This window comes from Anopheles merus, chromosome X (genome assembly GCF_017562075.2).
Source record: "Anopheles merus strain MAF chromosome X, AmerM5.1, whole genome shotgun sequence".
Taxonomy (NCBI): domain Eukaryota; kingdom Metazoa; phylum Arthropoda; class Insecta; order Diptera; family Culicidae; genus Anopheles; species Anopheles merus.
Window position 1 is genome coordinate 9,911,005 of NC_054081.1, and position 27,936 is coordinate 9,938,940.

At 47.9% G+C, this 27,936-nt stretch overlaps 2 protein-coding genes across 4 annotated transcripts; one reads left to right on the plus strand and one right to left on the minus strand.

Moving 5' to 3' along the window:
• Positions 1-4,080: 4,080 nt before the first annotated feature.
• Positions 4,081-12,299, minus strand: LOC121594747 (chromosome-associated kinesin KIF4A-like). Its single transcript, XM_041918368.1, has 4 exons — positions 12,021-12,299; positions 8,658-11,932; positions 5,523-5,932; positions 4,081-5,447 (listed from the first exon to the last, which is right to left on the minus strand). The coding sequence occupies exons 1-4, from the start codon at positions 12,043-12,045 to the stop codon at positions 5,381-5,383; spliced, it is 3,777 nt and encodes a 1,258-aa protein (XP_041774302.1). The 5' UTR covers positions 12,046-12,299; the 3' UTR covers positions 4,081-5,380.
• Positions 12,300-15,651: 3,352 nt separating this feature from the next.
• On the plus strand, positions 15,652-27,874 carry LOC121591590 (transmembrane protein 94). Of its 3 annotated transcripts, XM_041912299.1 has the most exons (9): positions 15,652-15,832; positions 15,954-17,379; positions 17,451-17,585; positions 19,298-19,342; positions 21,074-21,203; positions 21,287-21,446; positions 24,516-24,612; positions 24,691-27,185; positions 27,269-27,874. In XM_041912299.1, the coding sequence occupies exons 2-9, from the start codon at positions 16,186-16,188 to the stop codon at positions 27,339-27,341; spliced, it is 4,329 nt and encodes a 1,442-aa protein (XP_041768233.1). In that variant the 5' UTR covers positions 15,652-15,832; positions 15,954-16,185; the 3' UTR covers positions 27,342-27,874. The 3 variants fall into 3 exon arrangements, with proteins under 3 accessions (XP_041768233.1, XP_041768241.1, XP_041768249.1); XM_041912307.1 differs by having other exon boundaries at positions 15,652-17,379; positions 21,287-21,404; XM_041912315.1 differs by lacking the exon at positions 19,298-19,342 and having other exon boundaries at positions 15,652-17,379.
• The last annotated feature ends 62 nt before the right edge of the window (positions 27,875-27,936 follow it).

The following is a 27,936-nucleotide window of genomic DNA, read 5'->3' on the forward strand; positions in this document are numbered from 1 at the left end:
GGAATTTAGCTACACGGGATGGATCAAACGACTTCAAAACTGCAATGTCTCGCGTATTTAATAATCTAGGGCGTTTTGGAAATTGACATTTTTCTATTTGTCATGTAAACTATTAATTTGTTTTTTTTTTAATATCAAGAGCTTTCCAGATCACAAGTTCAGTTGCTTTGTAGTGCAATATGTGTGGCTAAGATCTTTTTAAACAGCACATAGTATTTGAGGGCGCTTGTGAAAACAAACAAGTTTTAAGACTCTCCGCGTACAGGCATTGTCAGAGATACGCGGAACCTGGTATACTCATATTTACATAATCGCGGTTTCCTCAGATTTATGCCGTGCATAGATTATTGGAATTTAATTGGGTCTTGTGGTACAGTCGTCAACTCGAACGACTCAATAACATACCCGTCATGGATTCAAGCCCAGAATGGACCGTCCCCCCGTAGCAAGGATTTACTATCCGGCTGCGTGGTGATGAATTAAGGCTCGAAAGCCTGTATAGACCGGTATGCTCGCGTAGGACGTTACCCCAAATTGAAGAAGAAGAAGATTATTAGAATTGAACAGTTATCTAATAATCTTTTGCAGGGTTTAAAACCACCCACTGCAAGCAATTGATGTCTGAATTGATTGATGCTTATTATGGCTGAAAACTGCAAAATACAACTTACGGAGAAATTAGAAATATTCGACTTATCCACGTTTTGCGTTAATAGCGTATTTCAGGTACAACCTGTATAGCCTGTTCCAAATTCCCTTCGTCCAACACTTACATAATATGCATTTAATTGTTTAATTGTTTATTTCTCGTTCAATGGATAACAGTGATCCGTGTGAATGTTCTTAAGTCTAGTATTAGTTTAAAATGAGTAATTGAGTATGAGTAAATTTAATAAGATCAATTGTTATTGATGCCTTAGTCTAAAATAACAAGTCTTTAAACGTGCTTAAGAACACGATTACAGGTTTATTAAAGCCAGCCATCAAAACTCCAATTTTAGTTTTAACAGACAGTCTTACGTTTTAAAGGTTTAACTTTAAGAACTGGTGAGCATCTTCAAAAGACATGTTGAAACTATGTGGCTCAGGACACACATAGTAAATAATGCTTTAAGACATGTTGAAGAGTAAAGGGTATGGGAAATGTTTCTTGTGTGCTTTGGTAATAAATAAGTCAGTGAAATCCAAGCCCAATATTGGTACAGGTCGGTTGTGCCAAAGAAGAAGAAGTTGGAACTTTTAGAGAACGATTGAGATCCGTTAATTGAGGATTGAGGATTTTTTGTATCCATCACGTCATTTTTCGAATAAATTTATATTTTGTAACATAATACTTACGGTACATGTGAAGTAGTGATGGGTAAAGTTGGCAAAAATCAGGAATCGACTCCAGAAGGTAGGTCCGCCCTGCATCATCCGGAGTCGTTCGGAGTCGTCCGAAGCCGTCCGAAGTCGTCCGGAGTCGTTCGGAGTCGTTCGGAGTCGTTTGGAGTCGTCCGGAGTCGTCTGGATTCATCCGGAATCGGCTACAGACAGCGTCATCCAGAGTCGTCTCCGAGGTCGGCCTTCGAAACAAAGGCCTGTATAAGAAGTGCACGCGCAAAGTGAAAGGCAAAAAAACATAACGAAAGGAAATGTCTGATCACAAGCACAAAGGCTCCTGTTGACCTGTTCCACCAACTTCGGTCGACCGATTCCGGTTCCGACTCCGAATGACTCCGGACGACTCCGAACGATTCCGGACGACTCTGGACGACTCCGGACGGCTCCGACTCCGGGCGGATCTAGTTGTTCCATTTTGCTGCAGTCGGAATCGGACTAACAATATTTGGAGTCGGATCGGAGTCGTCGGTGCGCTCCAGAGAGCACATCACTAATGTGAAGCTAGCATGGCGGACATGATTTTGTATCATTAATAAATATTATTAAACGTTAATACTTCATACAAACATTTTACAGTGAATTTCAACAAATAAACTCAATAAATCTACCTCAAATCATTTAAGATCCTCTTATAAGACCCGGCACTAGTATTCAAAACCACCTAAAATAGGTCAGTCCATAATGCTCATTCCTAGATCAAGCGGAAACTCAGCAATTGGAACCAAAAAATCAAAATTCTCTAAATATACCTCTAAATTTAATAATCTTTTCTTCGGAAACAATATCCCTTTCCATAGCAGCAGAAGAAGGACTAGGAGAGGACATAAATAATGTTCTGTTCTCGGCCGATCGAAAGATCGTCACATCCAAAGCCTTGAAGAAATAGTTATATCACCAAAGTCTCCGTCATCACATTGACTTGGGTCCCAAGTCATCTAGGTATTCGTGGCAACGAAAGAGCAGCCATGCTCGCAAATATTGGCATGTTAAAATCCCCCATCAAACTCCACCTCACTGGCCAAAAGCGAACTTTTGTAAACTAGAAAACAAAGTATAGTTCGCATGCACTGGGAAACATGTTGGCACAATGGAGAACAACCACACCTCCGAAAAATCCAAACAAACATGACACCATGGAAAGATACTCCATCATAGCCGAGACCAACGAATTCTATCCAGAATTCGTATTGTCCACATTCGGTTAACCCATGTGTATTGATATTGAAAATAACCCATTGATTATTCTCTCTTTCTCTCTGTCTCCCTCTCACTCTCTCTTGTTGTTCAGCTTACGTTCCGGTCCCTACCTGCAGCCTCCCATCCATGTAGACAGTCAATCTACATAAGGTCGCTTGCTTTACCTGATCCAGATATCGAGCGCGCTACGCTCCTCTGCGTCTCGTTGTCGATCTGGCGATTGCTGTCGAAGATCTTCTGGAGTTCGACATCCTCATAACATGCCCCAGGTATCGTATCACGTCAGCCTTTACCACCAACAGGTTTGCCGTACAGCTCAGCAAGCTCCTGGTTCATCGTTCTTTTCCGAACTCCATTACATCCTCCGCTCGAATGGTCCAAGGCTCGTTTAAATAGAGGACCAACGGGCGAAACAATGTGCGTTATATCTCACATTTCGTGCGGTCTGAATCGCAGCAGATGATAAATCCAATAATATAACAATATATCTTTATCCCAAGTAACGACCGTCTCAAGATAGTACAACTCCTCTACCTCCTCGGGACTATCACCGTCAACTAATACACTGCCTCTCCGTTGTGTTGAGTCTCCGGCAAGCAGGTACTTCGGCTTCGTCGCATTGATTCGCAATCAAATTCTTGCTGCTTTGCGTTTGAGTCGGGTGTACGCCTCACGCACTTTCGCTGTCATCCGCGAAGCCAAGAAATTGGAGAGACTGGTGCCACGATTGCCTTTGTCTAGCTCCACGATTCGAACGACTCCTTCCAGGGCCATGTTAAAGAGCAGACAGTTCATGGTGACCTCTAACAGCCTAATCAACTTCCGAAGAAAATGGTTCTGCTTCATTAAGATCCATAGCTCGTTCGGGTCTATGGTACCGTCGGCCGCCTTGAAGTCGATGAACAGGTGGTACGTAGGGATCTGGCATACTCGACACTTCTGGAGGATCTTCCGAAGAGTAAAAATTTGGTCGTTGGTGGATTAGCCTCCAACAAACCCAGCCTGGTAGCTGCCGTCAAAATTTGTAGCAGGATCTGGGACAGGATCTTGCAGGCAACATTGAGGACTGTGATGGCACGATAATTTTAGTATTCCAGCCTCTCGCTTTTTTGTAGACTGGGTGGATGACATCCAGCTTCCACTCCTCAGGTAGTTCTTCGTACTCCCAGTTTTTAGCGGTCAGCTGATGTATTTCTAAGATTTAATATCGGCACCGAAAAACGCGCCAGAACCACAAAGGATATTGCTCGTTATGAGAGGTATTAGTTGACTATTTTGATTTGCTTCTTATGCGAAAACTCGTTATAGGCGGTACTTGTTATGCGGGGTTACTATACAGTACTGAGTTATTGCGTTATCAATGACTATGAGAAAGAGTTACAGAAGATTTTAAATTGTATCTTATCGTATGAGACCAAGATGGATGGTCTAAATAAACATTCATTTTTTTGGGAATGGCCCGATGCTTACGGAGACCTATAGAACAGAAAAAACTAGACCAATGCATAGATTTATAAAAAAAAATATATGTATATTTCACACGACTCGACAGCAGCGCTTTTAAAATACGTGTACGGGGACACGTTTTAACACTTTCAAACGTGTTCGCATTTAAGAATCGATTTTGTTTTATAAACTTCAGCCTTAATTCAGAACCATAACGAAGAACGCCACTCGGGATCTTCTTTTAAATGTCTTGGTCTTTCCTAGGATTTGTTTCTGGGTCACCCTGCCCTGTCCGAAAAGTAATTATAACAAATGCCCCACTTTCGCAGCATAGGTTACCATCACGAAGATGCTAGCTGGAAAGTTTAAGGTACAATTTGTTATATCAGGAGCTTATAGGGGCTATCTTGAGGGCAAAAACCCACTTTATTCTATAAACCCGTCTTCGATCTTGGTGCTTAGGACTCTGAAGGTCTTTCTTTCGCGTGACTTGGCCCGAGTTACGCCGCCAGCACTAATGTTTGTTACAATACTATAACTATACAGCAAAGTGTAGGCATTATAACATTCAGTCTAATGTTGCATGCGTCGAAAGCAAAATGCAAAACAATAGTTGTTTTTTTTCATATCCAATGCATGTAATACAATAGCGTTTAAAATTATTTTATTTAAAAAAAAAAAACTTAATGCAAAGCGGAAGAATTCTAATCTAGAAATAATAAAGTTTGTATACGACATAAATTTTGCTCATTAATTAGGAAAAAACAAAAAAAAAACTAAACGAATTTGTGAATATGTTTGTGTGTGCTAGGTATGAAACAGGAAACAAAATAGGAACTTGGTTCGGAGGGATATTGTTGCTTATGGATGATTGTTGTGGACCAGAGGCAGACGAGAGAGAGAGAGAAAGGCCTACCAGTCCATCTATTTACGCTAAAGTTTAAGTGCCAAAAAGAATAAAAAAATGTTTTTTAACTGAACAGTACAACTTTGCCAAAATATTAACAAATAAGCAAGAACTGAAGCAGCGTTCTCTTTTTATCATCAACACAAAAATATGATTCCGCTGGTACTGTTGCATGGATTTGTGATCGACGCTTAGTGAGTGCATTTGCCGTCTGTACAGTTGCCAGCAGAGATCGATAGCAGTGTAGTTGCATTAAACATCATTACATTCATTACAGCGACGATACGACGTCACATTGCTTAAATAACAGAGAGTACCCCACTACAATTCAAGTCAAAAATATATCAAACGAAATAGTAACAGGCGGCGCCACTTTACAATAATAAACAATGAAAAATGAAGCTAAAAATTTATGAAACGTCCAGCGTGTGCGGATTGCGTTCGCGTTTAAATGTCGAGCAGCGGCTTGCGTTTCCGGTACTTGGCGACATACTCGAGAATGTCCAACTTCTCTCTGCAAAGAAAAAAAAACAAACGAATCAATAGATCTGTACCATGTAAATGAAACGTCCCTTTGCGTGCCACTTACCGATCTTCCAGCTGTTCCTGCGTCAGCTCGTTCGGGATGAGGAAGGTGCCATCGTTACGGTTTTCCTTGTTGTCCGGCTGGTCCACCACCGCCTGCTTCGGACGGTCGATGGTTGCGTTCGCAGCAGCGTTTGTGTCCTCGACGGGGGCGACGGTGCTGCCATCGCTGATATCCAGCGAAGCCGCCGGATCGCCTTCACCGATGGCCACCAGCGTCCGGTTGACACAGGTCGGCGGACACCTGCAGCTCGCCCCGCACAGACTGCCCTGCTTGTGGCAGCCGCAGCGCCGCGAGCCACAGTTGCCGGAGCAGGAGCAGCTGGCACTGCCACCACCGGTCGCCGCTCTGCCTACGGTGCTGGTGTTACTCTGGATCGTGCTCGAAAGGAGTCCCTCGCGAATGCTTATGGACTGATGGAAGCAAGAAAAGAAAAAAATACATATTAACGCATGACGTAACTCAGCAAAAGCATGATAACCGTAGTGTCTATGACAAAAAAAACAAAAAAAAAACAAAAAAAAAAAACAAAGAAAAATACACGTTATTCTACGACCGCCTACCCGGGTAGGACAATACGTTTTGTATGTGGAATTGCAGTTTTGCCGAACTTCATAATACAATAAAGTTGAAGTAGTTTTTACATAATATTGTATGAAACAAAAATCAGATCATCAGCAGTTCTTTTCATTTTGAGATGATAGTTACGTTACAAAAGTTAAATCTTTGATGTAAAAAAATATATAAAAAATAGCTTTGACAGACTATTTTCCATTGGCCATAGGCCTCCGATATTTCCAACATGTGCATAGTTTTATGGCAACTAACAAAATTCAGTACGCAAAAATAATGAGCAAAACCTGGCCGCGACTAACGCGTTAGTTCCAATATAGAGCAGTAAATTTTGTATAACAAAGTTGAGATTGGTCTCATTTTGATTCTCAATATTTTTGAGCTGGAATTAAAGCAGCGAATTCTTGCTTTTGATGTTGTCTTGAGTCCATAAATTACAACAGGTCGTTCAGACTAGTTCAGATCTTCATTTTACAGAGGAATGCAAGGAGTCATACAAGTGCTTAGTACCCGTTATTCCCTTTCTGTCAATCTCCATAGAAATCTCCATTCTTTATGGCGACCAAAATCACAGTCATAAGCTCGCCTGTAGTTTATCTAATTACATTGGGCTTGGTAGGATGCCTGATGGAAAGCTTGAGATCGTTTGTAACATTCTATCAAAAGTAACACGTGTTTGTGCTGACATCTGATTTCACCTGATTTCTAAACGTTTTGCAGAAATATAATGTTCTATCTTTAGTATACCTAAAGATGGGTTTGACCTTTCTCAAAACAATATGCCAAACAAGTGTGAGAGCTTGCGTTTTTAATTCCTGCTGGCTGAGTGATTTTGTTAATGTGTGCAAGTCTTTTTCTAGTAGGAATCGCTTAATTGGTCATTAAGTGTCTTGATTGCTGTCTTAACAATAAAATAGTAATGTTCCCTAAACTACATACACACGAGTAAGAAATTTAAGTTTTTGTATGAGGTTGAAACTAAACCGTGAGTTGGTTCGTTTAAGAACTATTCGTCAAATATTTGTTACTGACAAATTTAATCATCGGAAAGGGTTTAACATAATTTTCATTGTTTTTTTTTACATTTTACTAAAATTGTGCGGAATTGAAAACTCAGTTTCATTCAAATAATCATGTTTGATTGTCCTTCTATACAAAAGATCCTTCTATGATTCGGAAAAAAAACCGACAAGGTTTGATAATTCGCAGAGAAACCTGCGAAGTTGAAAATCTCTGCATATTCCAGGAGTCCGGAATCGACTGACATGTACTATAGAAACAGAAATGCTTTTACAAATAAACTTTGGCTCAATCGGTTGCGGGCCAAATCAAAAGAACTCGCGGGCCACATTTTGCATCTCTGCCCTAGTAGAAAGCCTCTTTGTTATGCAATTTTTAATAGAAATTTTTGAACTTTTTAATAAAATAACGTGGTAAAAATTTTGGTCGAAAAGTTCATTCAATATTCATTCAAATTATTACAAACTCAAAAATAACAAAAATAGTATTTATAAGACCAAGCGCCACAGATTATGCTTAAACGACTGGAAAATCAAATATTCATAGAAAAAAGAAATAGAAAGCTTCATATCATCACCGGTTCGCTCAATAGATGGCGTTTTATGACTCATCATTATATTGTTGTCTTTTTCTTGTGTTTTTTTTTCGCCTAGCTTCATTTAATTATGGCCTAAATGCTCTTCTAACTTTACTGGTTAACATCTACTTTTTTGGTTCAACAACTGTTGTCGGCCAAGGCTTGCCTGTACCACTTATGGGGTTGGCTTTCAGCATGGCGGCACGGTCCTTTCGGGGCTTGAACCCAGGACGAGGTAAGACAACATTCTGCCAAAAGAAGTATTTTTAGACTCCTTTTAGGTTGGGAGCTTGAGCGCCGTTTAGCACCCGTTTAGTGGTCGTTTAGAAGATTTGTGGCATTTGGGTGATTCGACGATATAAAGTATTGGAAAAATAAAAAATAAATTAGAAACAGATTATTTGAAATATTGTGACTATACCATATTCGTTAGCCGACAACACAACGCAGCTTTTCTAGGACGAAAATGATAAGTTTTACCATCCCCGACACCTTAAACTCGCAAACCAAATGTTTGGCTTCCTCGTGTAGGCGGTCGTAGAAAAACGTAAAATGTTTGTAACGAGTAAAAAATAAAAAGGAAAAAATAAAATTCCATAAAATATAAGTTTAGTTAAACAACAAGAAGATGCAGCATTGATAAAAAAAATCATGCCAATACGACGAGCAGATCAACAGATATTGATAGTTGTTGAATCCGCAAAACTGCAAACTCTCGTACAACATTGTATGATCCTACCCGGGCAGGCGGTCGTAGATGGAAGGGGTACAAATCGAAAAAAAAATAAAAAAAAATATTTAAAACATATTTTTTTCGACGAAGTAGCGTGGAACATATTTTTCCCAGGAATTCTATGAATTTTAAGTCGGTACTACTTTTCTATCAAAAAGATATTAGGATATTAAAGTGCAATAACTACCCATGTAGGCGATCATTGACACTGGCGTTAACGGTTGCTGGGGCTTACCTTCTTGCGCTTGTGCAATGGTGTGGCGCGGAAGTCAGGATCGCGTTCCGAGTTGTCGTCATCCGAGCCGCCCTCCTGATAGTATACGTCCTCAAAGTCCTCTAGGTTGAACTCGGTATTGAACTCCGGGTCGAGCAGGTGGTTCGGCATGCGGCGCTTGCGGACGGGCCGCCTGGTCGCCTCGTCGAGCTGCTCGCGCAGCATCTGCGCCGACCGCTTGTACAGCTCGAGCTCGTCGCGCAGCTGCTCGATGCGCCGGATCGCCTCCTCGTGCACGGCGCCCGTTCCCGCCTCCTCCTCCACCTCCTCCCCCTCAGCCCCGTTGGTAGGGGCGGCGGTTGCCGCCGCCGCCGCTCCACCCGTGCGCTGCATCAGCAGCAGGGCCAGCTTGTCCTCGTACCGCTTCTCGAGCTGCACCACCTCCTCCCGGTACTGCTGGTCGGCGGCCTCGAGCTGGGCGCGGGCCTGCGCCAGCTCCTCCTCCTGGCAGTCGCCCGTCGCCTGCAGATCGACCAGCTGGAAGCGTGTCTCGATGAGGCGCGTGTGCGTCTGGACCAGCTGCTCCAGCAGCCGCTGGAACGCGTCGCGCGCCTCGGGCAGCTTCGCCAGCCCCTCGCCGAACGCCGCCACCTGGCTGTCGGTGTCGATCGTGTGCAGCTTCGTCTGCAGGTCGACGATCTGCGCGTTGCGGTAGTCCAGATCGAGCTGGCACTGCTGGATGTCCTGCCGGAGCCGCTGGTATTCGGCGCCACCCTCCGGCAGCTCGGCGCACTGGCCCTCCATCTGCTTGATCTTCTTCACCTCCTGGGCGCGCTGGGCGCGCAGCACGCTCAGCGTCACCGTCGCCTCGACCGTGTTGCAGATCAGCTCGAGCTCCTGCTTGACCCAGCGGGCCGCCTCGGCGCCGCGCATCGCCGCCCGGTCGCGCGCGCCCGCCGCCGTCTTGTTGCGCTGCTGCCGCTCGAGCGTGGCCTTCAGCCGCTTGTTCACCTGAATGGTTTCGTCCATCTTGCGCTGCATGATGCGCTTCTGCATCGAGTAGGTCGACTCGAGCTTCTGCAGCTGGTACTGCTGCTTCCGGTCCTTCGCCTTCAGCTGCGTGATTTCCTTCTCCCGGCTCGCGCGCCACTGCCGGAAGCTCTCGTTCTCGCTGCGCAGCGTCTTGAGCAGCTTGACGCGCGTCGCCTTCATCTGCTGTATCTCGGAGCTCAGGCCCGCGATCCGCTCCGCGTCCTTCTCGTGCAGCTTCAGCAGCTTCGCCTGCCGCGCGCTCTTCTGCCGCATCTCGGCCAGCTCCGCCTCGAGCTGCTGCACCTTGCGCCGGCGCTCCTCCGCCAGCTTCGAGCGCTTCTCGCTCGCCTTCGTGTTGTCCAGCAGCGCGTTCAGCTCGGCCAGCTGGCCCTCCAGGCTGCGCATCTGCCCCTCGTACTCGTGCAGCTGCTCGGTCAGCTCGCGCTCCCGCCGGCTCGTGTACGACTGGACCGCCGCACTGTTGCCCTGGCACTTCCGGTGCAGCTCCTCCTTCAGCGCGAGCTCGCGCTTCAGCTGCGTCAGCTCGCCGTGTATGCGTATCTGCTGCTGCGTGTGGAACTCCGACTTGCGCTCGAACTCCTCCGTGCGCAGCGGATCGTCCACGCCGCCGCCGCCGCCGCCGGCCGACGGGCGAAGCATCCGCGACAGCGGCGGCCCGTACGCTGCGCTCAGGTTGCCGAGCGAGTACACCTCGTCCTGGTGGGCGGCCAGCAGCCGGGCCAGCTCTTGCCGCAGACCATCCTCCGCCGGCTGGGCCTCCCGCCCCAGCAGCTGCTCGATGTCCTCGAGCAGCTTTTCCGCCAGCATCGAGCGCTCCTCGTGCACCTCCAGCTCGTGCATCGTGGCCTGTAGCTGCTTCTGCAGGCAGCGGTTCGCCTCCTGCAGCTTCTGGTAGCCGGCGGACGGGTCGCCGGCCGACCCCGCCTCGCTGCTGCGCGGCGAGCGGAGCAGCTGCGTCTCGGTCAAACCGCGCACCAGCGGCGAGTGGACCGGCTGCGGCACGCGAAACGTGCCATCCTTGTCGGTGGTAGGTGGGCCCCCCTCCCGCCCACTCTTGAGCATCATCACCTCGACCCGCAGGTCCTGCACGATCGCCTCCAGCTGCTTGATGCGGGCCTGCTGCGGGTCCTGGTTGACGATCGGCTTGTTCTTGATCTTGCACACGCGGTTCGCGTACCGCAGCGTGCTGTACGTTTCCGACAGGTTGTAGTCGGCGGGCGACACGCAGGCTATCATGAGCGTGTAGGAGTTGCCGCCCAGCGAGTCCTGCAGCAGCCGGGTCAGCTTCGAGCTGCGGTACGGTATGTGCACCTTGCCGGCCGCCCCCGCACTGCTGCCCAGCGCCGTGATCACGTTGCCGAGCGCCAGCAGACACTTGTTGATTTCGACCCCCTCCTTGAAGCGGTCCCCCGTCGTGTCCGTCTTTTTCGAGCGCTCCGAGCCGGCCAGATCGACCAGATGGAACTTGGAGCGCGTCACCACGGCCGGATCGTCCCGGGCGGTGTGGTGCAGCGTGAGCGTGAAGATCGCGTGGCTCCGGCTGGACACGTTGTTCATCGCGGTCGCACGCACCACCCGGCCGAGCGAGCCGCGCGCGAGACAGTCAAATGCGGACTGCACGCCGCCCGCCGCCACCTCGGTCAGCCCCTGCAGTATGATGTCGCCGCCGACCGCCTCCCGAATGTCCACCGGCTGCCGCTCGGTGCCGGACGGCTTCTCCGCCAGCAGATCGTACACCTGGTCCTGGTACACCTCGATGAACGAGCAGGTGATGCGCGTGTCGACGTGCGCCGCCACCTCCGCCGTCCCGTCCGCCATCAGCCGGAAGATGTCGTTGATAGCGCGCGGTATCACGCCCACGCTGCTGTCCACCTCGCCGGCAAAGTGCGTCCCCATCGTGAACGTCTTGCCCGAGCTCGTCTGCCCGTACGCGAGTATCGTGGCGTTGTAGCCGGCGAACAGCTTGTGCAGCATCGGCGAGACGGCCACCTCGTACAGCTGCGACTGGACCGTGCTGGGCGGGAAGACGTAGCTGTAGGAGAACACGTCCGACGGCGTGCGGCCGCCGCACACCAGCAGCTGCGGGGCGCCCGGGGCCGCCTGCTCGACCACCGTCTGGCAGCCGCGGGCCTGCTCGGACTGCGACATGGGCCGGATGCGCACCGCCACCTTCACGCACTCCGGGCCGGGCATGGCGGCGGCACCCGGCGCCTTGGCGGGTTCGCGCGGGGGCAGCTTAATTTCTGAAATTGTGTGTGTTGGTGTGTGTTTGTGAGGGTTGATTGCACTGGAAATTGCTTGGTAGCTGTGGAGGCGGGAAAATGGCGTTACCTGATGGACGCGTCGGTTTGCTCATCGTGTGAAAAGCGAAAGCGCACGGACAAACGTTCTCAACCTGCGATCAAAACAATTTGTGTTGGATGTAGCTAACGGCCGTGGGTTAGATGCACTTGTAGGTGTAGGTGCTTTTTGTTAACGTGTTGATTGGTCCACACAGCACTGAAATAAACTAGGCAACAATAAAAAAACAACAGCAGCACCTAAACAACAAGCTCGCATCAAACTGGCCCCAGCAGACGCCTGTCGCACGGAGAACGTTAAACTCGCGAATGGCGGTTGGCAAACTCAAATTTCATTCCATTTGACAGTTGAACGGGCCCGCTGCGCGTTACGTTGGCGTTACGCGTAACGCCTGTGTCAGAGCGAAGCTGCTTCACCCAAGGTGGAGTAGAGAGAAGGTGGCCTTGTAGGAAGTTCTTGATCGCCATCAGGCCGTTGCCAGACACACCGAAAAATAACGCTTGTGATTGTAAACACAAACAAAAAGGGAGTTTTGTTTCTCTCAATTGTGATGAGAATTATTGGCAAACTGAAGTTAAATTAGTGTTAACCCTATTCTAGGCAACTGGCAACTCTCGATTTACCAAATCGATTTTGATTGCTTATTTATCTGATTTTAGAAATCCGATTGACTTTAGGCCGAAAATACACGGACCGGAATTCCGCGGCCGCTCGAACTATAAAGCTGATTTGAGGGTGTTAAACAAAAAAAAATCATTCCTATGTCGTACTTTGTGGGCGATTTAGAGATAAGATGTACTTTTAGGAACTATGGTGCTTCTTAACAAGCACTTGGTACTTTTTAGAACCTCCCCAAATAGCAAAATTGCTAGCAAAATGCTTAGGCACCTAATTTTATCATGCTAAAGATCGCTGCTTGAATTCGTCTTTTGCGGTAATTAAACAGCATCAAAGCTCCAAGTGGATCTTTCCTATAGCACTTAAGCAGCTGAAGCAAGTACCGAAAAAAAGGTTTTTTTACGTTTTGTAATTGTTAAAAAAAGTCCTGTCTACTTTGAAAAGCTATAACATATAAACGGAAGTGAGTTGAACCAATATTTGTATAGTTATAAAAGCTGCATTAGTTTATTTAATTTTCTTCGGAATATTGCATCGATATCGGATTACGCATTCAAAAGTTATAAACCTCCAAAGTCGCTGGCTATCCATGGGTGGCCCGGTTGCCTGTACAGGCGGTTCCCGAGATACAGCTCTTATACACCTTTAACCTCTTATACGCGGATTCGGAGATACGCGGTCTTCCAAATTTGACAGTTATTTGAGCAAATTGTACTGACACATCCATTGTGAAATAACAGATAATTTCCGTATTGATCTATTGTGAAATACCATTTCAAAAGGTTTAAAACTGTTCAATTCAGTAGAAACATCCCAAATAGCCAGCACGAAGTACTTTGCGGCTGATTAGCACTATGTGTAGGGTTCATGATACAACTTTAAGGCTTGTTAAGAATGTGCACCGAACTTGGTGGAACTTTATAGCTTTTTAATGCATGACATCAGTACAAGGTGGCTCTTGTCAAAGTATCGAAGACAGACGCCGTCAAGCATCTCATTGCTGCTGTACAAGTTAGATAAGTTAATTGAAGAAGGAATATTGAATGAAGTGATTGTGATTTTTTAGTAAACTATGTAAAATTATGTGAAATTCAAGAGCTTTTTGAGTTTTAAAATAAACATGCACATAACAAAACACAAATCGTGTTGTTTCCCAAATAGCCAGCTCGTACTTTATAGCTGATTTAGGGCTGTTTAACGAAAAATCGGTCCGATGTCGTACTTTGTGGCTGATTAAGAGATAGACGGTACTTTGCGGAACTATCCCAAGCGCCACAGATTAAGCTTAAACGACTGAAAAATTGAATATCCATATAAAAAAAATGAAAGCTCCACAGCTTCATTGGTTTGATCAATAGATGGCGTATTACAACTCATCATTATATTGCTATCCTTTTCTTGCAATGTGTTTCGCTATTCTACCTATTATATAGCCTTCTAACTGTCCGAGCAAAAATCTATATGAATGGTCGTGTGGTCAGATACATGGGTATCAACACCAACGACCATCACTCAAATCTCACTTGCTTCAGTACTGGTGGTTTCCATTGGAGTTTAGTATTTAAACAATCGTATCGCCGTTCTAGTTCTAGCGATGCATAACTTCAATGCGAAACCATACAACAGTACAGAGGAAATGAGAAAGCTCTCCTCCAAGCGATGAAGCTCAACTGGTTGGGGTATCCCACCAACAGATAGCGCCACCAGCTTTTTTGCTATTTTTAGAATGCATGAGTCGTTTGGCGTCTGCTAAACGAAGTCTTTCTATATTCCGTTTAGGTAGAGAACTTGAGTCGTTTAGAAGCCGTTTAGTGGTCGTTTAGTGGATTTGTGGCACTTGGGATGGAGCTTTTTAACAGGTACATGGTACTCTTTGGAACTTTGCGGCTGATTAGCACTATGTGTAGGGTTCATGATAGAACCTTAAGGCTTGTTAAGAGTGTGTACCGAACTTGGTGGAACTTTATAGCTTTTTAATGCATAACATCGGTTCAAGGTGGCTCTTGTCAAAGTGTCAAAGACGGACGCCGGCAATAATCTCATTGCTGTTGCACAAGTTAGATTCGTTAATTGGAGAATGAATATTGAGTGAAGTGATTGTGAATTATCAGTAAATTGTGTAAAATTTTGTGTAATTCATCAATACAAAGGATTTAAAAATATACATATGTGTTTAAACGAAACAAATCTTGTTGTTTATTTCATTGATGACGCTTGCTTGAAAATAAAACACAAAGAAAAATAATCCCTGGCATCGTGGCATAAGGAAGCTGCTTAGGCGCTGTTTGAAAGACCCACATAGAACTTTGATGCTGTTTATCTACTGCAAAAGGCGAATTAGAGCAGCGATCTTTAGCGTGCCAAAATGAGCTGCTTAAGCAATTCTGGCTGTTTGGGTTATTTCATTGATGACGCCTTGCTTGAAAATAAAACACAAAGAAAAATAATCCCCGGCACCGTAGCATATTGAAGCTGCTTAAGCGCTGTTTGAAAGACCCACCTGGAACTTTGATGCTGTTTAACTACTGCAAAAGGCGAATTAGAGCAGCGATCTTTCGCGTGCCAAAATGAGCTGCTTATGCAATTCTGGCTATTTATGGAGAAAGCTCTATTGCTATTTTTAGAATGCATCAGTCGTTTGCCGTCTGCTAAACGAAGTCTTTTTATATTCCGTTTAGGTTGAAAACTTAGAACCCGTTTAAAGATTAGAACCCGTGGTTGTTTGGTGGATTTGTGGCATTGGTGAGTAGGAATTGACAAGGGAGGGCTTTGAAAACTACTGCAACTGACGAGGAACGAGACTGCAAAGGTAATGTCTATACTTTGTGCAATGGTAATAAAAAGGTGTTTTTTTTTTATTTTAAATCTTAAATGTAGAAAAATTGTTAAATAAAACATAATAAAATGTGTGCATGCCTCCGAAAAACAATATGAGCTGAAATATTGGACGAAAACGTGACAACAGAGCGCACGAAGAACTGAACCCGGCGCTATAGCACCACAATGTGCAGCGAGCGGTCGGCTGTCAGTCAGCGAATGTAAACAGAGGGCGGCACTGTCAAGGTGGAAAAGTGGTTTGTTATCAGTGAGACCGTGAGCGAGTGAGGGAAAACGACGACCCTTTTTCCGCAGGGCAATTGTGAACCATTTCAGAAGGAGGAAAAGCTGGGACAAATTTCCATACCGACGTGCGGGAACAGCGGTGCGTGTGCACGTGCGCGAGGGTACGCACCGGCAGGCGTGAGAACAAAGCCCAAAACCCCTTCGGGCCGGGTGTATCATCAAGCGGAGCGTTTGTTTACCTTTTTTCTGTGTGTGTGTATGTTCTCCATACAATCCTGCTAGATCTGGCGAACCGTGCACCGTGATTGAGGCTTTGTTGGAAACAGGATTTGCGTGACGTGCATGATGGGTGGCAGAGAGTAGCCACCTGCCACGATCCCACCTATCCCTGACGCCCACCTCCGTGTTTTGGATGGCATCAATCGGCCGGGCGAGCGAAGGAAAGCGAACGAACGGAGCGGACCGTTAGGCGCCGCAACATCCCTGAGGGAAGGAGGAGAGGCCACCTCGTGCGATGGTGGCCGGATCGTGCGAGCCGGCAGCGAACGAGCAGCCCGGGCTCGGTACGGCGGAGGCGCTCCAGCGGCTGCACGACGACATCGAGTCGATGCTGCGCGGGTACGAGGAGCGCTACCGGCGCCAGCACTGGGCGGAGAAGGTGCGCTCGTCGCTGGTCGGCAGCTCGACCAGCCCGCTGGGCTGGTTCCCGGTGCTGGCTTCGCTGCTCTGCGCCCTGTCGCTCACCGTCACCGGGTACTACTGGTCGGCCGGGCTGCTGCTGGTGCTGCTGCTGCTCACGATCGCGCTGGTGGTGCGCGAGAACAACCTGCGCCGGACGGAGATCTACCGGAAACTGCGCACGGTGCTGCACGAGATCCGGCTCGGCGTTCGGCTCTGCCCGGACTGGACGGTGGACAACTATCCGCACCTGTGCAGCCCGCTCTCGCCGTGCGTCACGCTGCAGTGGACGTACCGGGACGGGCGGATCGTCAACCTGCCGTGGGCGCTGCTGGTGCGGGGCGACCACATCGTGATGCGGCCGGGGCAGGTGTCGCCCGGCACCTGCCGGGAGGTGGGGGGCCGCGGGCGTCGCTTCAAGTGCGGTGAAACGTACGGGCTGCAGCAGCCGACCGAGCCGCCGGTCAAGCCGATCGCCCGGTCGCCCCTGCCCGACCTGGTGTGCGCGGTCGAGGCGACGCCGTACCTGGACATACTGCGCAAATCGCTCGACTGCTTTCTCGACCGCCCGAAAACGATCATCAACCAGCAGCGGGAGCTGCTGGTGTCCCGCTGCCTGCAGCGCTGGGGCTTCGGCCTGATCCTCTTCCTCACCGTCTCGATCGGCATCCTGCGGAACGTGGGCCTGTACCTGCAGGGCAAGCTGCCGACCAACTGGATGAACGTGTTCCTGCTCAACCCGACCGCCGCCGTGCTGCCGCTGCTGCCGCTCGTCTTCCCGCTGCTCTGGGTCGCGATCAATCTGTGGGGCGTGGCGCGGCTCGAGACGCTGCTGTCCATCCCGCAGGCGGTGATGCGCGCCCAGGCCCAGAAATCCTTCGCCGAGGATCTCGACACGCCCACGTGCGATCTCGACCACGTGAAGCTGCCCCGCCGCACCGTCTTCTTCTACTGGTGGCAGCTGCTCAGAGGCCGATCGGAGCTGCTCGGGCGCAGTGCCAGCGTCGTCCAGGTGCTCGGCACGATTACGGTAAGGAGAGGTCGGGTGGTGGTGGAGAATGGAGCGCAGAAACTCAAGGCTTCTTTCTCGGCCAATTGCAGGCCCTGTGCTGCGTCGACAAGAAGGGCATCCTGTCCTGGCCGAACCCGACCGCCGAGAAGGTGTTCTTTCTGCGGAACGCGCGCGAAGGCGACCACAACACGGACCAGTCCGAGCAGAGCAGCCTCAACTCGCAGGTACGCCGGTTGACCATCCGACCATTCCACGCCCTGCCCTTCCTCTCTTTCTCTCTCTCTCTCTCTCTCTCTCTCTCTCTCTCTCTCTCTCTGTCCCTTTGCACCACTGAACCATTCTTCGCAAGCACGGTCCCGCTATGCCACTGTCGATTGGCACCATTTCATCTCTCAGAGTTTAGTTTGTTTTCGCCGCCTCATCGCTCATTGCAAATTGGATTGGATCGTATCCACTATCTGTTCCCCTGCAACACGCCCAACTGCTTCATTCATTCGTGCATTTTCTTCTTATAAAAAAAACACACACACACACACAGAGAGAAACCCATCAGGACGGGGTGATGCTGGTTTGTTTCAGTTTCGTTGTACGGTACAAGTCAGTGCTGCAAAATGTCATGAGCATCACGAGAAATTCACCAACGCCAAACAATGATTATATTCGTGGTAGCTTGAAGCTCATTGTTGATACTCAATGAAAGTGCGTCATGACATGCCGAATGCGACAGGCGAATGTTTGAGGCAAAACCGATACTCCGACTGACAAGCTGAGCTTAATGCCGTCTGCTAGCATAATCTTGACTTTTTCTCGCTGTGAACAGTGCTGCTAACTGTCACTGTTTCAGTCACCAACACTCATGACTGAAACGAAGCTCGAATCAGCTCACGTACACAACAGTTGGTTGATCAATCACATGCTTGATGACATTTTTTGTAGCACTCATCTCTTGGTCACGCACTTGGTCACGACATTTTCTGTCGGTGATAATCATGACATTCTTGGAATATACCTGGTGTGTGCTCTCAAGCAGCACAATGAGCATGCTTTCTCGCTCTGTATGGTTTAAAGGTGTGTCGGGTCAAACAGAGCGAGAAACCATGCTCATTTCGATTTCTTGGAACTACTCGCACGCATCGCATATCTCCCATGACTATCGTGATGATCGCCGACAAAAATTTCGTAAACAAGTGACTGACCAAGAGTACATAAAATGTCACCAAGCATGTCATGGTCGCGGCATGTCATCTCAAATTGTTTGAGTCTCACTTCTGATCATCACAGTAGAGCACATGACGCTGATATAATTTTGTTTCAGTAGGAATTTGTCATGACTATGTCATTTTGCGTCATTTTGCGACTATGTCATTTTGTCATGACAGTGACATTTTGCGGAACTGATCACAGTATAAAAAAGTCATGACATAATGACTGACCAAGCGATGATCGCAAAAATGTCACGAAGCATGCATTGATCACACCAATCGTTTAGAGTATCACCTCTGATTATTACAATTGAGTACGTGCCGCTGGCATGACATTTTGTTTCAGCCCGATGTTTTTATGACATTGACAGTGACATTTTGCAGCACTGGGTACAAGCTGGCATTCGTTTATTCGATTGTTCATTTTAATCCATCCCAAGGGCGGCAGGGGAGTTATGTGTAAAATATGTAAAGATTTGGTAAGGGAAATTACTTAACTTCAAAAAAAAAAAAAACGGAAGACATATTTTAACCTTCAACTCTCCCTACCTCACCCTACGCTCACCTACCTCATGCTGCACGAACAAAAAAAGCCAAAAGCAAAACGCAAAACTCCAACGCCCGCTCTCCTAAACCGACCTCTTCCCTGCCCATCTCCACCACTCCAAGCGCCCGTGTGCCGAACGTTAATTTTACCATCTGACCAACAACAAAACGACCTAATTATTTTACAGTGCTGCCAGGAGCATTACCACCCACTCTCACATATCATCGAGCTGGTGATTAATAGTGTTTTTTTCCTTTATAGTTTTATCTTTACGATCTCCTGTTTCTTTACATACGTTTCTAGGCAGTATATTTGTTTACTAACTACCACTACTACCTTCCCGTTTGTTTGTTTTTGTTCGTTTCTTTATGTACTTTAATACACACTCGTTTGTTTCGTCGTGTTCGTGTGACCGCCGGCCAGAGCAGTGTTTTGTTTCGTTATTGTTCTCTCTTTCTCTCTCTTTTTCTCTTGCTGTCTGTCTCTTGCTCACGATCTCCGTGTTTTTGAACGTTTTTGGATCCTTTTTGGTATCGTTGGTCGTTCCTTGTTACGGTTAGGCAGGTCTTGGCCAGCTGTACACGATGTTTTTCCTAATGTTTGTTTCCTTTTAGTATAAACTTCTTGTTCCAAGGCAGTTCTAAGCTTTTAATCCATTGATATATTTTTGTTACCGTTGTTTGTTTTGATTTGTTTGTTGACTTACCTTTTTCTCCTTCCGTACTACACCACTCTTATTTTCTATTACTGTTGCCTTTTGACTGTGCTGGTTGTGTGTAATAAATAAAATAATTTCACTCGAACCGCGTCATCGTGGCATCGCTTTTTTTTCAAGTCAGCGTTTTATGTATTGTGTGTAGTAGCAGTTGCCGTTGATTACATTTGTAAATTTCTGTTTGTTTTTTTTTTAACCACATCGATTGTTTTTAATGTGTGTGCTTTATTTGTGTTGAATTGTTTAGTGTCTTAGATTATGGGAAGTTTTAGCTGGAATGTTTATGTTTTTTTTTCAATTTTAATCTACCATGCTATGTCCGTTAGCTATCTGTTTGATGGCAAACAGTTATTAAGAGAGTTGTTATTCAAAAAATACACACGTTTAGCAAATGTTCGTAGAGTTGTTCGTTTGCTGTTATTGCTGTGCTCGCTTGCGCAAGTTACGGAAAAGGTAGCAAAACCATGCTGGGACGTCCCGCTTCTGCCTGATCGCGTTTCGCGTTCCGTTTCTGCTTGCACACTAGTGGGAGCTCGGAATCAGACCTACCCGATTCTGATTCCGTCTTCGGAATCAATTCCGGAACCGATTACAATGCTGGAATTGATTCCGATTCTGGAGCCGATTTCGGAGCCGATTCCAGAGTCGACTCCGGAATCGATTCCAGAATCAGAATCGGTTCCGGAATTATATTCGGCTGTGGAATCGGAATTGACCAGAGAATTGAAATTTGCCAGATCAGATTCCGAAACCAATTCCGGAGCCGATTCCGATTCCGGATCCGATTCCAATTCCAGAGCCGTTCCGAATCTGGAATCGATTCTGATCCCGGAAACGATTCTGATTCTGATTCCGGAACCGAATCTGATCCCGGAACCAATTCCAAATCCGAATCCGGAACCGATTCCGGAGCTAATTTTGGAGCCGATTTCGATTTCTGAGGCAAACACGGAATCGATTCCAGTAACTGATTTCAAACTGATAAGAATCGATTCCAGAACACTTCGGAGCTAGCTGGAATCGATTCCGAAGAAAAACTTCACATTTTCTATCACTTTTACACACACGTTTTCTGTTCGTTCGTTTTGTTCGTCGTTCTATGTGCGCTGTTTTAGAACCGGTGTTTAGAGGCTCGGGAACGAAAACTGTCGATGCGTTCAAAACAGTCGTGCGCTAATTAATTTATATCCATCTTTTCTTGTTTTTGTTTCCCTAAAAAAAAACCCACCAACGGTCCACCACTTCCAGAGCTCGCAAAAGGAACCGCTCGGCGCGATAGCGGAGGTGCTGGACCTCACGCACGACCAGCACAGCCCGTTCAAGCTCGAGTTCGACGATCACGACTTCAAGAACCATCTGACCTCGCTGAAACCGCTCGGTAGGTAGCTAGTCGATTTGAGTGTCCGCGCCAACCGATCGGCTAAATACCGAATCCGATTCCTCTTCTGTTCCCGTGGGCAGGTATCGCCATCCTGGTGAACACGTGCTGCCCGCTGACGCAGGCCCACTACGCCAAGTTCTGCGGGCACGTGACGGCGGCCGCGATGCTCGACAAGGATCTCGTTCCGGTCACCAATCGGTATGCGATTGTTGAGTCGAGTTTGAATTGCTTTATGCATGGGTATGTACTAGACATACCAACGTCTAGTTTTTTTTGTTGGTGTTTATCACTCTCTTTCTTTCTTTCTCCTCTTTTCACCATATTATTTCGCTCATCGGTTGCGTCCCTCTCGCTTGCATCGAGTTTTTTTCCTTTTCCCCCTCTCTGCTCTACTCTTGCTATAAATTCCATCGCCATGCAGGGTTTACTCTCTAGCCGCAGCGTTTTTTGTCCATTCGACACATTAGAATTGAAAATGAAATTGCGAAATTGCGCCAATTGGCCTAGAGAGAAACCCTGCCTGCCCCCGTCTCGAAATCAGTTTGCCTTCGCCCTTGATTGGTGAATTATGCTGGGCTTAATGATACTTGTTACCGATAGAGGGCGCTGCTTATACGGATTTATGCAGACCTTGTTGGACGACCTGTGCTTAAGTAATCAACAATCCAGTTTACATCAAGCGTTCGCGATTGTTTCTGCCGTTGAACCGTTTTCTATTGTTCCTCTCTCATTCTTTTTCTTTCTAACCCCTCTCCTAAAACAAGTCCCATAACAAAGCCAGCGGCAAAGCGGAATCATATCGTTCCGTATCTTTTTGTTTATGGTTTGCCAAATCCTTTACATCACCATTACACGTTTTCTTCCCTCCTCTTCGGTATAGATGAAGACCCAATTTTGCATTGCAAGAATGTACCACGTGAGTGTAGGTAAATGATGACTCTTCCTCCCGCGGACCGCTACTCGGGCGGACCGAGTTCGGGTTTTCTGTTTAATTTCAGAGTCTGATTTGTTTTGTGTTTTTGTTTCCTCTACTCATTTTGGTTAAAGTTCTGTCCGAGCGTTTCTAATCAGAATTGGCCACACGTTGGTTTATTTCTTCTTTATTTATCGCTCTATTTTCTCCCTGTTTCCTGCTGCACATTACATTCCGTTTTTACATTTCCGTTTCTTCTTCTCCTTTCTTCACTTTTTCCACCAACGGTCACTAAATAGATGTTTGCTAACCGTTTGCTACCGCTGTCTTAACCGCCATTAGTGTTAAATAGTTGTACTGCTATTACTCACGCTCACGACGCATTAACTCGGGGCACTAGTGTTTGTGGAAACTGTGTGTTTTGTTTACATAGTGCAGATTGTTTTTTTTTCTTTCTTGAGGGTACAAAAAGGGGGAAACACACAGAATTGCAATGTTTTTTTTTGCTTTGTATTTAAACATGTTTCAACTGGTTTCATTTCGTTGCCCATGCACACACACACACATACGCACACACTTTTGTTGGAATGCCTTTTTCCTTTCTTTCACGTTTCTACACTGCGTTTCATAATTATAGGCACACGTAGTTTTTACTCATTTTCGACAATCCTTGATTCCAGCCAGTGAAATATATTGACTCCGAAAACAAAGGTGTTGAATCTTAATGGCAAATGTTATTTATTCAATTGGAAAACCCTGCAATCATTCTTTCTCGCCTCGTGTTTTCTGTGATTTTTTCGTCAAGGACAAGATTCCAGTAGTTTTGCAAGGTTGTCACTGTCCTGTTGCTCTTCTTTTTTAATACAATTTTACAGGGTTTTCATACTCAGTTTCGAATATAAAAGTTGTTATTCCCCGCGTGCAAGATATTAATCCTCATCAATCTAATTCATTTCCATCATAATAACTTTTAATTTTTTCAGCATGATTTTCAACACGCTTCTAGCTGGATTGAGTTTGACAGTTCTTTGTGATGTGTTGAAAATCATGCGTAACAACTGAAATTTAATTATGAAGCAAATACACTATCTGACAGCTGTTGAAAAACATCTTGAAGGCGGTGAATAATTATGTGCAGATTCGAAAGCGATTTGGAAAACCCTGTAATACATACAGTGGTAGTGAAGAGTTAAACATCATGCTGAAGAAATTAAACATTATAAGCATGGAAATGAAATATTTACGTGATGTGGACTAACTTCTAGCACGCGTTGAAAAACAACGTTCACATTTGTAAATGGATTGATAAACCCTGTTAGTAATTTTATGAACCATATAATGCAAATTTATGTTGAATTGAAGTCAAATAAGCTTAAATTTAAATTTGCTACATGGTGGTGCAGCTCTACCTTAATTGTACTGTCAATAACATTGAAATTACTAGGTAAGGTTTTTGAAACACCAAGTTTCAAGTTATTTTTTTATTGCAGAGAATATTTCATACATTTTGGCGAATTTTGTTTAGCCAACAATATTGTTCAAATGCAATAGAAAAAGTGCATTTTTCCCAAAATTTTCCGATACTCAAGAATAGTTGAAAAAATGATAAAATCTAGGCAAGTTTATCGTTATGAAACGCAGTGTAGAGAGAGAGAGAGAGAGCGAATGGAAATGTGTGACGTAGATGCGTTTTTTGGTTCAATTTCCGTTCCGTGCTGGCTGCTGTAACTTTGATGTAATTATGTGTTTTTGGTATTTGTTGTTCTCGTTGGTCTTTTTGATTTTCACATTGATAAAACGTAACTGTAGTATAAATGTATATATGTGTATGTGTGTTGTGGAGCACGATAACAAAATAATGAATGGGAGTTTAACGTTTCCTAAACAAATGTTTCTCACTGTATCAATCGCTGTTACGCTCTGCACGATGTTGGACATTTTGCGATCAGATGTGTGTATATGTGTGTGTGTGAGTGTGTTAGAGATCTTTATTATTGGCAGATTGGAAGCCACACGGAGCTTACAAATCAAATTTGGAAGCAATTTATAAAAAAAATCCTGTATTCCATTCATTACAGGGTTTTTCTCCCTTGCTCAATCTTCAATGCATAATTTATTTTTACATTTTTTTTTCCTTGAAAGACTCTGTGATTGAGGTGAGAAACCCTACAATGAAGGGACAAAAAAAAACAATCAAAAACAACAATCCAACCTCATCTCATAAACCTAAAAAATCCTTTTGTGTGTGTGTGTGTGTGCGCGCGTGTGTGTGTGCCTTGCATTCCAATACAACTATACTTACTTTTTCCGATTGTGTGTGTTTGTGTGTGTGTGTGTGCTGTTTTGCGGCATACCCTGTCGTTCGGCAAACGCTTCCCACTCCTCTCTCCTTTCAGGCGCTGTCTATGCGAGCTGGCAAAGCAGATCGGATTTTCGCCCCAGGCCCGGGACATCTTCCAGCTCGAGGGTCAAATCTCCAGCTACCGGCATCTGGTGCGTGTGAAATGTTTTGTAAAACAGCGACCGAATAAAAATAATTTGCTCGTTTTCCCCTTTTTCACCCTTTTCCAGCAACCGGACGTGGTGCGGCGCGACATACGGTTCGCCCGGTCGCTGCAGCTCGCGACCAAGGTGAAGGTGCCGTTCCCGCACTCACTGTCGGTGGTGATGCGTGAAATCAACAACGGCTCGCTGCAGCTGCTGACCCAGGGCACGGCGGACATCGTGCTGGACTGCTGCGACGACTACTGGGACGGGCACGATCTGCAGCCGCTGACCGAGAAGGAGCGCAAGCGGGCGCAGGACTTTTACCAGCGGTCCGCCCTGACCGCCTACTGTACCGCGTTCGCGTACCGGCCCCTGCGCCACGGCATCAGCGGGGCGCTGTCCGGGGGGCCGAAGGCGGGCGGCAGCGTCGCCTATCTGGAGCTGCCGCCGGAGACGAAGCACCGGCGGGATCTGTACCGGCGCGAAAACTACAGCGACTTGGTGGTGACCGGCGGCACCGGCGCCGCCGCCGGCCACCAGTCGCTCATCGGCGGCTACGTGGATGATGGTGCCGATGGGGGTGGTGGTGGTGGTGGCCCCATCGCTGGGACGGGCGGGCCGCGGGGCGGCAGCGTGGCCGGGCTGGGCAGCGTGGCCCCGCTCGCGCACCATTCCATCTCGACCGACTCGCTGCTGTTCAACGACAGCCGGGACGACGACATCTCGGACGTGGACGGGTGCTACCGGATGCAGTGCCACCAGGTGTTTATCGGCATGGTGACGATGCAGTACCAGGCGCAGACCGACATCGTGCAGCTGATCGAGCGGCTCGAGCGGGCCTGCATCCGCTTCGTGCACTTCAGCAAGGAGAACGAGCTGCGGTCGCGCGTGTTCTCCGAGAAGATGGGGCTGGAGAGTGGGTGGAACTGTCACATCTCGCTGCTGAGCGACGGGGACAGCCGGTCGTCCTCGCCGGCGCGGGACGAGTGCGGCGAGTCCGGCACGGGCGAACCGTTTGAGGGCGGGCCCGAGCGGGTCCGGCTGCTCGATGTGCCGCTGTCGCTCGAGTCGTCCAGGGCGCTCAGCTCGTCGGCCCCGTGTGCCATCTCCAATCCGGACACGAACAGCTTGCTGGAGCCGGGACAGGGCGCCCCTGGCCGCACCTCGCCCGCCCCGAGCGAGCGTTCGTCGTCCGGCGGCGGCGAGGACCAGGACCCGAAGCACGGGAAGGCGGTGAGCGTCGGCGGCCACTGCCGGTCGCTCAGCTGCCTCACCGACAGCACCGAGCAGAGTGCGCCGATCAACTTCGACATGTCGAACCGGGCGAAGCTGCCGCGCGGCATCGAGAACATCCGGCCGCACCTGGAGCACGTGGACAACGTGCCGCTGCTGGTGTCGCTCTTCACCGACTGCTCGGCGGAGGCGACGCGCGAAATGCTCAACATCATGCAGCAGTACGGCGAGATCGTGGTGTGCCTCGGCTCGTCCGCCTCCAACTCCAACTCGGAGATCTTCCTGCAGGGCGACTGCTCGATCGCGATCGAGCCGCTCTACCCGCAGGTCTGCCAGGAGTACCCGGCGTACAGCGAGTCGAACATCTACAACAACCGGGCCCGGTTGCGGCCCGATGGTGGTGGTGGTGGTGATAGCGCCGAAAATCAGCAACAGAAGGAGCGTCGGGAGGGGCCGCTGCCCGATCGGTGCAACACCATCTCGCCGGTCTACCTCAGCCGCATCCTCAACTCGATCTCCTGCTCGATCGCGACCTGCCGGGACGATCCGATCTCGATCGTGGCGGTGATCGAGCTGTCGCGCCGCTTCATGGCCGGCCTGTGGAGCTGCGTGCAGTACTGGGCGTGCTGTGGCGCGTCGCTCGCCATCATGAACACGGTCACCGCGATCCTGTCCCTGCCGCCGATGGTCGTGCCGCTGCACACGCTCTACCTGATGTGCATCGTGGTGCCGCTCGTCGCCCTCACGCTGCTGCGCGTCGAGCCCGATCCGGCGCTGATGAAGCGGGCGACGGGCAAGAAGCAGAAGACGCTCAGCTCCCGCCTGGTGCTGTTTGTGCTGTGGTGCTACGGCATCAAGTTTGCGCTCGCCATCCTGGTGCTGGTGCTCGCCTACTGCACCTTTCTGTCCCACCCGATCGAGCTGTTCGCCGGCGGCGGTGGTGGTGGCGGTGGCGCTGGATCACTCGCGGACGCCCCGTCCGCCGGCACGACCCGGGCCGTGGTGCAGCGGGACGCGGCCGAGACGGAGCGGGCGCTGGCGGGCGACCTGCACGTCGCCCGCTCCTTCATACTGCTCGGCATCGTGCTGCACTTCGTCACCATCTCGGCGTCGTTCGTGCACCGCGACTACAACTGCTTCAAGCGCAGCCCGCTCACCAACCTCTGCTGGGTGTCGGTCGTCGCCCTGCTGCTGCTGGTGCATCTCGGGCTGGCCGTGCTGCAGCTCTGCACCGACGACCATCTGTGGCGCGAGATGGAGCGCGTCTGGCCGATCGTGCTCGGCATCGTGCTGACCGTGTTCGTCACCTTTGCCGCGAGCGAGTTCTTCAAGTGGGAGGAAATCAAGTGAGTGTGCGCCGGCTGGACGAGTTGCGGAATGGAAAATAATTGTTCTCTCTGTGTTTGTTTTTTTTTTTGTCTTGTTTTAGGGTCAACAATCGCTACATACGGCGTGCAAGGCTAGACTTTGGCACCAAGCTCGGCATGAATTCGCCCTTTTAAAGCGCCACGTCAATTTGCAAGCGAAACGATACAGATTTTATTTAAGGAACGGTGCAGGCAGGTGCTTACGTGTGCATTTTTTTGTCATGGGCTCACAAGGGACAAGGCGTACGTGCCTCCCCACTAGCCCAGCGTATCCTCTATGTGTTAGCGTTACTGTGTTATAGGTTTTTGTTTTGTTTTGTTTTAATTTTATCACTCAAAACGCTTCAAAACGCCCTTCGAAGCAGGGGTGGACAAGATTTTAGTCACGATTTAATGTATTCAAGGTAGTGCAATCATCGATCAGTGGGCAGTACTCTGTCACTGGCCGAAGCAACGAGCGGTTCCTGTCCTGTTGGGGGAGCGGGTTGTGGGTCGCGCCACGCAGGACAAAAACACAAACACAAACACACAACAATCAATAGTAACTATGCCGTATGTATTCATGTATAAATCAACTGCTATTGTTTTTTGCAAATGCTCCGTGCAGCGGACAACGGACGAATGCAAAAGAAATAATAATAATAAAAAAAACAAAATCAAACAAACAAGCTAACGCAGAATTTGCGTTTCGTATTTCTGTAATGTTTTCTAGAGTAGTCTAGCGGGAAGG